The sequence below is a fragment of the Antedon bifida genome, chromosome 3, assembly GCF_963402885.1.
Source record: "Antedon bifida chromosome 3, ecAntBifi1.1, whole genome shotgun sequence".
In the NCBI taxonomy this organism is placed as follows: Eukaryota; Metazoa; Echinodermata; class Crinoidea; order Comatulida; family Antedonidae; genus Antedon; species Antedon bifida.
This window is the reverse complement of record NC_136228.1, coordinates 33,980,621-33,992,822: the sequence shown is the minus strand read 5'-3', so window position 1 is coordinate 33,992,822 and position 12,202 is coordinate 33,980,621. Positions and strand designations below refer to the sequence as shown.

The 12,202-nt window shown below is 33.0% G+C and overlaps 1 protein-coding gene across 1 annotated transcript in view; it reads left to right on the top strand.

Annotated features, from left to right (window-relative positions):
• LOC144837845 (E3 ubiquitin-protein ligase RNF38-like) overlaps nucleotides 1–12,202 on the top strand; it is a 67,508-nt gene that overhangs the window by 1,978 nt on the left and 53,328 nt on the right. Inside the window, exon 3 of the mRNA XM_078693121.1 lies at nucleotides 10,637–10,722. Within this exon, the coding sequence (XP_078549247.1) occupies nucleotides 10,637–10,722 (86 nt within the window). The remainder of the gene's footprint in view (nucleotides 1–10,636; nucleotides 10,723–12,202) is intronic.

Genomic DNA, 12,202 nt, shown 5'->3' with positions numbered 1-12,202 from the left:
GGTATGTGTTGGATAGATAAACCAATCTACCGAGTGTTTAAGATGCTGTACAGTAGGCCTTGCTTGACTGATTTGATTCCTGCAGCCATAGTTCAATCATGCATGCTTCTCAACGGCCTAGCTTCAACCTCTAGCTCAAGAAATAAAAAAAAAGTCAAAATGATTATTTTCTTGAGGTTTTAAACAGTAATTTCCTTCTGACGTTTTGAGGTCAAAATACCAAGATTGACAGATTATAATCAAGATACTGTAGACCTATATGATATAGTACTGTACTTGATTGATAAACTCATAATCTGTCCACAGACGTTCCACACCGTAAGTTAACAATTTCAGGAGGTTAACATAATATTGTTAAACAATTTGATTCTTCACAAAATTTCGGCATTTCAATATTTACCAGAGGTGCATCACACATTCTGGCAAATAATCGGATGTGATTACTGTATGTATTAAATACAGTTTAAATAACCTTCTAAAAAACAGAATTCCCAGACAGTAACAAAATGTTTTTATCTATATCAAAACCAACATTTCGGGAGATTTTGTTAATATTTGAGAGATTAGATTAAAATTTGGGAGGCTTCTGGAGAAATTTGGAGAGTTAGGACGTCTCATTCATATTTTTCAGAAAAAAAAAATAGTATGACATCAGCTATTTTATGCTACAGTCTGAATAGTAATGAGATCAAATTGTCAAGGATTTTGACTCATGGCGTACCACAAAATCTGTATTAGAAACCTGGTGTTCCGTATTGGCTATATTACCGTCAACTCTTAATTAATTTAATATTAATACAAGTCATTGACATTGCTTATTATTCAATGTGTAATGGGATCTCAAAGATGTTTAACTATCATAGGATACTGTAGTCTTTGCTGCAATACGATTTGTTTTGAACAACAGTAAAATTAATTCATAGTGCGTAAGAACTTTTTCAGTGCGCGATCGCCTTCAACGCGCAGCAGCGGTGTTCATCCAACTGTTTCGGAATCGTCCACTCTTAGCGAGGGTTGTCAACGTTATTAATAATACGAAATCATAGCCTATAGCGGATAGGAGTAGGCTACCTAAGCCTAAATATATACATAAATCGTCAAATTCAGTAACCATATTTTAAAATTCTTTGCTTATGGTATGCTGCACAGCATGTATAGCGTGGAGTCACTTCCCCACGTATAAATGGATTGGTCCGTAAAGTACCTTGAACAATGTCGTATCGTACACTGAAGCCTAGCATCAGAAAGGACAATTTAAAATCATGAATTCATTAATGTAGTACACTGATTTGAGTTAATAGATAGACGAGAAGTATTATGAATATGTCAACGTTCATTAATATAACTTATATATGCAATACATAATGTTTTTAAATACAATTTTACAAAATACCTGACACACACATCCAACAAGAGAAGCGGGAAATCGAAACGGAATGCGCTATGGTAAAGACAGGCTTTTCCAAAGCTCCTGTAAGGCTTGTCCTGATTAGACCACATAATAAAAAGAGCTTGTGCCGGTTACAACTTTTGTCCAATCAAATTTATTCTTATATAGATAGACAGCAAATTAAATTTCGAATCGATTGATAATTAATATAACGTGATTACTTTTATTCTGAGGGCGCTACAGATCTTTGAAGTAGAAAGTGCCTCCAATATTATGTAAAAACCCGAAATTCACGCTGAGTACAACAGTGTATATTTTGCCTTCTGCCGATGGTTCAAACCGTTTACTGTACTTATAATTGGTGCCATCTTATAGGTTTTATCAAATCAAACAATTTGGTAGGTTATATAACTTTATTGGATAACTATGGGAATTTCTAGAGCAGAAAAACACCTGAAAAACAGCCATTTTTATCATTTTGCGTAATCAAGAGTGGCGCGTCCCCGTTTATGCGACACAAAACAAATCGTATTGTATAGTACAGTACTAGGTAGTAGTGGGCCTATTTAATCCTGATGGGAATTTTTTTTTTGCCCAGAATTTATAATACACAGATTTTGACAAATTACAATAATAGTGTACAGTACTTTTAAATCTAGCAATTTAGACATGCTCTATAAATTCAGAATCTGATTTTTGTTATCAGCGTAATCTTAATTGTGAACATTACATTATTATTAGTAATTTTATTTTCTATGGACCAGAGATTCCGAAATAAAAGGTTGAATGAATGAATTATTAAAAAATGTATATCAACTATAGTACTGTTACTGTACAACTACAGTATATTCTTGTGTATACAGTCATTTTGATATGTTGAAATAATATGGTATTGTAGTTTGTATACAGACATGCCTCTAATTGTGAATGTTTTGGATCTTTACTATAACATTTAAAAAAAAGTCACAAATAATTTTTTTTAAATAAATGATGAATATAATTTATGTACAGTAGATAGATAGCAAAAGATTATAAGCAAAAAAGACAAATCTGATATAATTAATATAGTTTGTCTTGTACAGTAATACTGAATATTTTAAAACATGCGCAGTTTGTTTGAGCATTTGTTTTTATATCTTGACCTGAAACTTAAAATTAGACTTCACTCACCATAGATAAAAGATAGCAGAGCAGGCACAGATAATAGCCACCCCTCCCCCAACCCCTAAAATTTAGCAGCCATGTGTTTTTAAAATAAAATAATGACTATTTTTATTTTTCTGCAACCCGTCAAATCGTTTTTATCATTTATGAAATATTCTATTTTAAGTAATCTATAATGCTAGATCTACCCCTGCAGAGTATAGATCATCTATTCTCTAAAATGCTGTGAATTCAAATACTGTATTGATATTTATAATCTTTGGACAATATAATATATATACCATGGACCGTACTTCTCTAGGTTAAAGCTGATATTTTGTTGCAGTTGCTCTATATAGTTTCACATTCTTCGTTTATATAAGTCAACTAATTTGAAATTAGTAAGTAATTTTACTAGTGTTGTCTGTACACATGGGAACCTAACACGTGTGTCAAGCGTGTTTGTTTCCCCTGAGATGTTTGTGTGAGCCAGTATGCTGAATGCTGGCTTATTGTTTCATTAAACAAAGGCCTCATTATGCCTAGCTGGTGATACAATTCTGCTTTGAACTGCTATGATGCTGTCAACTGATAATGCTTCAATCTGTAGAGCTTTATTAGAAATGAACTAGAGGCCTAGAAAAAAACATACCAAACCTAATGGAAAATGTTTAAAATAATATTATATATGTTATTATGTTATTGAAAGATTATAAATGTGTTATTAAAGAATTTAAAAATTTGTTACTATTTTGTTTAATTTTTTCAGATTTATACAGTATGCGAAAATACTGTCCACGCAAATAGAATAGATATGTTTTCATTTTGCCATCTTCACAGTCAATACATTAATAACTGTATTTTACATATTTACTGGTAGTGGTAACCGTATGTAGTACTTTAGCATGAACCCACATTAAAAATGTTAATGTGTATTGCTAAACCCTGCAAATTTCCAAAAAAAAAACATAGTAAACCTCATTGAAGTTAACCAACATAAAAGTGGTTGAATCATGTAGCACACAGCTCACTTGGTTTGGGACTGTCAGTTAAAAAAAAAATTTTATTTAACTATTTATTTTTGGGGTAAACTAAAACATCATTTTTTGGTTAAAAATGATTGATAAACCCCTCAAAACATACATGTAGCAAAGCCCATGAAAACCAAATACATTTCAACATTTTGGGTTCCTCCTTAAGATTAGAAACTTCTGCTTTAGGGTCACCACACCATATGCTAGATAGAGAGTTGGCCTATTGCTATTCATCATATCTTAGGTCATGAGCAATATGTTTAGCTTAGACTTAACCTGTAACAAAGCACTGGACCACCATGATATAAAATGACATGTATGTCTTTAGGTACATGCTCCAATTACTACATAATAAAGCAGCAAGTCTCTTTTAACCTTTAAGTCTGTAAGATCTTCACAACCGTATGCAAAATTATTAACACTTTTCTACTTGGTAGGTATATACAGTAATTGTACATGTACAGAACTATAGGCTACTGTACGGTAATTATTCCAGCTATTCAAATGCTGTACATGGGACCCACCCTGTACATGTCCGCAATAAAAGTATAATTTAAAGCACAAAATTAAAATCAAATGTGTGTTTTATTTGAGACTTAAGCTACGTTCACACACAGTAAGACTGGCGTGGCTTACCCAATCGTTAATGTAATTCATGAATGGAAATGCTAATGCATTCACATGTGTTGCGTTCGTTATATTAATAAATGGCGTTAGCTCAGAAGTCCGTTTATGTTTTAAAAGTATACAAACCCATTGTCTCAGTTTAGATTTTACACTGTCTTGATGACCTTGTTTTTTGGGGTTTTTTTTCCATTTCTTAAAATACAGCTATCTTGATTATATTCAGCGCTTGATTTCCAATTTCTGAGTTAAATTCTTTCCTGAAAGTCACTCTGCTTTTAGTATCGGCATAACCCAGCCTTACGTGTGGTGTGAACACAAGTACAGTAGAACCTCCATTTTACGTACGGTACGGGACCGAAAGGCGTACGTAAAACAAGGGATTCGTAAAATCAAGGTTGACCTTAAATTGACCCCAAATACGTAGATCGTAGCTAAAAAGGCTGCCGTGTTTGCCTACAGCATGCAGGTGGTCACTAGATTAGCTAGGCCCTTCCTAGGCCTAGACTAATCTAGGCTAGGAGGCCTAGCAAGATGTGAGGCCTAGAAAAGTACAGTATATACAGGCTGTGCGATTTATTTTAAATAAAGTGTTATACATAAAATATCAATGTTCTTGTATTTTCTATCAATAAAAACAGTCGCTGCTGTAGGGGAATGCACATGAGTTCCTCACACAGTCATGGCTTTGTGTTTTGTTGTTGTTAAATTGCGCCCTCAATGTAAGAAAATGATGACGTCATCGGTCATTTTAAGCGTACGTAAAATCAAGGGAACGTATAATCAGGGTACGTAAAACGAAGGTTCTACTGTACTATTCTACATTGCTAGCTCAAGAAGAGATACAAAAAAAAAGAACAATAGGGTAACGCTTGGTTCCCACTAGAGACGCAACGCAAGGACATAACACAACGTAAGTGAGTTGACCAATCACAAACGATGGATTATTCGAACTGTTGCTTGTCATTGGTCAACACGCTTACATTGCGTCCTAGTGGGAACCAAGCTTAATAATTAGTACAGTATGGAGTTCTTCGTTTTGGGTTTTTATTGTTGTACTTTTATTGCACTTTTTAAAATATGAATTTATGATGTGGAAAACCCTGACTTATGTTAGTATTGAATGAGAATCCTTGGACTAGTCAGTAAATGTGAAGCAGGATAAATATAATGAAATACCTTGGCAAAGCATGTTAGTATAAAATTTATGTGTAAAGCTCTGTCTACACTATCAAACTAGTTTGAAAAAAAAAGTGTGCCTAAATATGGTAGTGATCTGCCCAAATATGGTAGTGATATGACATCATCGTGTCCATATCTGGGCACGTCACATTTTTTGTCACATAAAGTTTGATAGTGTAGGCTTTAAAAAATGAAAATATGAATCAGACATTCAAGGACAAGTAAATCTTAATAATAAAATTTGTATTCATCATTTCAATAAAAAGAAAATGAATGCCATATGCTGGAAACCCATATTTATTCTAAAGGGAACATATTACAGCTAGGAACTAGACGAGTTTACACTTAAATTACTTAAAGTTATCAAAACGATACACAAGACACAAGTTTATACTTTATACTTTAAAAGAGAGGACTTGACTTATACAGTTTACATTATATCCTACAGTACAGGTATTTACACTTCATACATAAATTAGAGACAAGAATACTTTACAGTTACAGAGCACACTCCATACATTAAATTTGAGGCAAGAAACAGTTTACGTTACAGAGCACATGTTTACTGTTTACAACACATATAATTACACTTGAAAAAATACAAGTTTTATTGTAGAGACAACCTAATAACTTAATGTACTGTAACCTTATAAATATATAAAAGATCTTTCTGAAATTTCTGGAATGGTGATTAAATTACATTCAGTATAAAATCAAATTTGTCGTAGAAGTTGGCGACTTCATGAACAGTAGAATGGTGTAGGTACAATACAATTATTGACTTCATTATAATGCTGGACAGATAATAGATATCTGATCATCACTATTGATAACTGGCTTGCCTTATTGGTCTTTTGTTCTCGTCACAGGTGTCCCGCCCTATTGTATTATGCCCCCATTGTGCTCTGTCCTTTGTTTCATTGCTTTTAATTAGAATTGTTTCAGAGAATTCACTGTTGTAAATTTACAAGATTGATATTTCTATTTCTTTATTTCACAACAGCATTATGAAAAGAAACTTAACTATATGGTAGTTCAACTTAATTTCTTTTCTTATATCCTTTTTTGGAGAGAGATGACTTTTTCAGTAAATGGCACTCATAATGTAAATGGCACTCATGACATAATGTAATTGGGTCAAATAATAAATTGATATACAATCTTGAGCTAATACATAATGTTCCTTATTAAATACCTTATTATAAATGTACTATATTGTACCTTATTATTTGTAACAGACATTAAGACACAAGAACATTTATATTTCATTATATTCCTATGTTAAAATAAAAACATTTGTCAATAATTTTATTTGTTGGTGATTTTAGCCTTGAATTTTAAATTATAAATTGACATTTCTTATTAAAGTACAAGTCAGGGTCCAAGTGCAGTGTGTCTGGTATAGGGACCTTGTCTGGTGGGATGGCCTTCACCCCAACCCAACAGCCTGCCCTAGAACTTTAACAACTTTTATAATTTATGGCACATTATATTTTAAAAAATGCTGTGGTTACTGCTTATATAATTCAGAATAATTTAACCTGTCCTAGAACCTTAAATATTAACAACTATAATTTATTGAGTTTATTAATAGAAAAGTCAGTATGGTTACAGTATATTAGGGGTAGCCTATGTACTGCTAAAATTATGCTTATTAAATTTATGGTATAAACACACTGTAGCCGTAAGTGTTTATTACATGAATGCTTTTTCTTTTATAGCTACTGTAGTAAACTATGTATTGTTTTACTTCAAACTACACAATTCAAATTCTTGATACTTGTATTTATACTGTAAGAACTTCTTGGGTTCAACTCAAGAGCAGACTTGCTTTCCCTCCAGCTTCAAAATGGTCTGTTTAGGCATATTTTGAGCTGTCAACGGCATATTTTTGCATGCAAACTTTCAATTAATGATGGGATTGTACCATGTCAGTAAATAATATGTCAGTACAAGGTATACATAAATGACCCAACAATGACCTATTTAATGACCAAAAAAATAGCTAATCAATTTTTATTTTCATTACTTGCCATTTAATTGGCAGAGATCACTATTTTAGCTAATTTGTGTTTAATTCAACAATTACAGTTAATATGTCCTTGTCCTTTTGTTGCCCAGGCATTCATTTTTGTTAATGATTTATAACAAACATTTTTTAGCTGAATCGAAACTTGAGAAAAATGGAATGGAAATTTTGTAAATCTAAATGTAAACTGTTTCTCAGATTGTTGAGTAACTTTTTTTCGCCGCTTTTATTTATAATTAATTCATCACAAACTTTGTACATAGAAAAGAAAAATAAATGTTATAATGTAATAATATAATGTACTGTTTATTATGGGTGGATTCATGCTTATGAAGTCCGAAATATAGAGAAATTAAATGATATATCATATTGCCTGTACGATTTCCCACAAAGCCTGTATATAGTGAGTGCCTTTATTGGGATATAAGGAAAGGTATTAAGCCTTTCAGGTTGGATTTCATGTATATTGGATTTAGCAACTTCATCAATGCATGGCGTACACGATAAAAGGCTGAATTGACCTGAGTTAAAAGTGCAAAGTATACGTTGGCGTTGTATTCAAGTGAGCTAGCCTTAGCAATGATAAGCCTATGGTCCATAATAAGTGAGCCATGCTTTCCAATACAATAAATCAATGCTTTAGATTGTTAGGCTTATACCAGCTAATATTCTATGCTTATTAGTAAGTTGTTGTGCTTACATTACCTGGTAGTTTTCAACAATATACCAGCCAGCTACAGTAGTTATTCAACAAACGTTGCCCAGACTAAATTCACTGGCTACAGTACTTTAATATTGAACAAGCTTTAATCTGAATGGAGCATTCAACAAACATTAGGCAAAGCTGGTATTGAACTTAACACAAAGCTAAATTCAGCATAGTACTGTACTGTATTCAACAATCGCTAACTATCAGCTAGAAATTCAATTCTCAACCTTGGTTATAATACCATATTCAGTTTTGAAGTACAAATTGATCAATGTTGTCGCCAATGATCTTTTTTAATCAAGTATGTCTTTAATACATATGCATTCAACTATTCTCAAGGGTTTTTCTATTATTATTATTATTGATATTACTGTAGACCATTGTTACAAAGCAGTTGTAAAGAATAGTCAGTAGTACAGAAAGTTAATGTTTTTGTTCCTCCTTACTTATTATTGATACATCATATGTTAATTGTGTAGCATAAAGTACATTATACAGTGTATGCTTTATTTAAGATAAAGATTTTACAATCAACTTAGAAAGAGTCTAAAGCTCTATCTACACTATCAAACTTTATGTTACAAAAATTGGACGTGTCCACTTGCAACTGTTGTACACTCTTAGAAATGACCAGATAGTTGAGTTACAACTCAACCATCTATCACCATGGTATTGTCATAGCAACATCGTTAAAAAACATATAGTTAACGCTACAGTAACCAAATGGTTGGATCATGATTTGAAACTAATATTAAATATACATATTCTATGATAAACAGGTCATATGAATGGGAATAGTAATGATTATCTGCCAAAATAACTGAGTGATAAATAGAGTACAGAGTCAACCCAGTAGTGGTCCTTGTAACTGTGATATTAGATCACATATGGTGGCTATTGACTGTATACAGTTAGCGCTTATGGACACTGCATGTTGATGCTTAAAACAATCACGCCTGCATCTCACTAGACCACTACCATTTATATATATGCATTTTTTTTAAAGTAATTGTAGAGGAAACATGTTTAAAGTACAAATGATAATGGAGGGGTGCAATTCATAATGATTATGTCTAGTTCATGCCCTGTCCATGTAATGGGACGGTTTATGGGCGCACACATTCCTGTTGCATTGTGACGCACATTCAGCGCTTGTAATGTTCAGTCATGTTACCATGTAATTATCTAATAATGTTTATGATTAGCTACAATAGAGTAAACAAAGCAGAAGTTTTAAATGTCTTTTTAGAAAATGGCAGAAATTGTTTTAAAACAGTGGTAAACAGTTTGAAATAACAACACGCAAAATCAGTGGTCAGTAGAACAGAGAAAGCTTATGTAGGCTACAATTGGCAGGATACATATTCACGTTGGCTTTGGTAACTAAACATTGAGAAACACAAGAAGGAAGGAAGGAGATCTTAGTTAAATCTTAGTAGCCGCTGTTGTTGTAGGCCAATACGCCTTTACACTAATAATGATATAAAGCATTGATCCGTTCAATTTTGAATAATGATAATGTCTTGGAGCCTTGAACTTATTTCAATCATTGATAACATTAAGTTTATTTTGTGCTTAGCTTACAGTACCTGTAGTGAGAAAATAATAGGAAAAAATAATATTTGGTTTTTAAGATCCCTACATAAGTAAGAATGGTACATAGTACAGTAGTAGTAGTAGTAGTAAAAATATTCCAGTAACCCATCGAAAACAGCGACAACAAGCTTTGTGCGCTCTTCATTCCAAATATGATGATGTATCTCACCCTTGTCCCGTCCGCTATACAGTACCACTGTCTTCAATTCTTGTACTGGTGCTTTTTCATTTTCAGGTATGGGTATTGAACAAAAAAATGTTCAGTTCATATTGTTCTCTCACTCTATAGAGAAGGGGTTTGTTACACTCAAAGACAAACCACAATGGCCTGTGTCTAGTGTTTCCAGTGACATAACATAGAGGCCCGAGTCCTCAGCCTGGGTTTAGCCAGTGAGCGCTCGGAGACGTTTGAGACCCCCGCCTCGGTTTAGCCAGTGAGCGCTCAGAGACGTTTGAGGCCTACCCTGGGTTTAGCCAGTGGGCGCTCATATACGTCACGCCACAGAGTGTTTCTGTTCAGAAAATGTCTTTGTGGTTAATAACTCAACAGTACAAAACTACCATTAAAATACTGTGTTATGGAAAACCTGTGATATCATCTACCATCCAATGAATATTTTGAATATTAAAGTTGATACATAATAATGTGTTCAGACAATAAAGCATAATAATGATATCTACAATAATAATACAGTAGAGTGACGTAGTTAATGAAGGTCACACTGAAATTAATGGTTGGAGTGAAAGTGACAGTGATGACATAGATATGTGACAACGATGACAGAGATATGTGACAATGATGACAGAGATATGTGACAACGATGACAGTGAAGCATTTATTCAATACAATATATTATCACATTCACACAAAGTTTCCTTGTATTCCTAAGATCACAATCACATTTATTATGTATTTTTGTATATTTCAGAATCTTTTGGAAGTTCAAGTTATCAGAATCAAAACTCGCCATCGGTGGTGGTTGCCAGTCCACTTGCTGAAAATAGTGACAACAAGGTTTGTGCGCTCTTCATTCCATGATGTATCCCTCCCTCACCCCATCCACTTTACACTTTAAACTAGCCATATACTTCTTTAAACATAATAGAACTCCTTCATATGTACATAAGCCCTTTCATTCTTTACTTACTTACTAATAACCCTCGTCATTCTTTTAAAATTCAAAATGATTAAACAGTTGTCCAAAGAACCAGTTCTTAAATATCAGGGACCACTGACTTCTTTACTTAATAGTTAGTCTTTAAAACAAAATTGTGATTAAAGGAAAAAAAGGCAAAATCTACTTCTTTATCAGTGATCTTTGCAAGAAAAGGGAACAATCCATTGGGTTGTCAAAGGCCTCTGTTAAAAAGTGGTCAGGTTGAAACCTTACCAACCGTACTGGTGGCTACGGCCCAGTTTATACTCTAGAAAAAGGACTAGTCCCTCCTTTGTTCTATATTTTATTTATTATATCTATTTATTTTTAATACTTTTTTTTAAATGTAAATATAATTGTCCATATACTGTACAGTAAAAGCAGTACAGTACTGTTGAATTTGTTTATATTGCTTGACTGCATCGCTGTATCAAAATAATATTATTACAATGTTGGAAAAATTATCATTATGCACACACATCCCCTATCAGGTTTGTGGCTAATGGTAAATGAAATGATGAAATTAAATCATTAGTGGCATTTTAGTTAGTCTCTACATCATCAACAACATCATCAAATATTCATCATATTACAATTTATTGTATTATCTTTGCATCAGTTTCTTTTTCTAGACAATTTTTAGCATTAGCTTGACGACTTCACTCAACATTCAGTTAAACTCAGATTGGCAAAAAAAGAAAACTAAAATCAACTAAAATTCAACATCTTTAATTGCATTTTATCTGGATTGTGACGATAGTGCTAAAGTATAGGTTGATTATGCCTGCTGTGATAGACATCGGTCAACTTTGGCTTTGAATGATTTATAGTAGCTTTTGTTTTCGTGATGCGCCACTCGGCTATGTAGCTGTCGTGTAAAAAGGTAGACTATTTTGTGCCTATCTTATCTGGATAAACCGACAAATGCCATATTCTCCTTGAAGAGCGAGATATACTCGAAATTTGGAAAATTTCCATAAATGATACAGTCTAATGGACTGGTTTCTTTTCTCTTGCTGTTTAACTGTGTTCATCTGTAAGGCGGTTGCATTATGGATATACCTATGAAACGTAGTTAATACTGCATGTACATTACATAAGTTATCAACACATAGGTGTCACAGTATTACTGCTTTTAACTCCATTTTATGCAAGCTTTACTCTAGTGTGTGTGTGTATGTACATCTAGAGAGGAAAAGCATTGTAGAGGTTATGTTTTCATTAATTTTGAATAGAATATTTAATTTTTGTATCCATGGATGACAAATTGTGAGCAACTGTTAATGCCATACAGCATCTGTCTACAACACATAAACAGATGAAATTTATTCCTGTTTT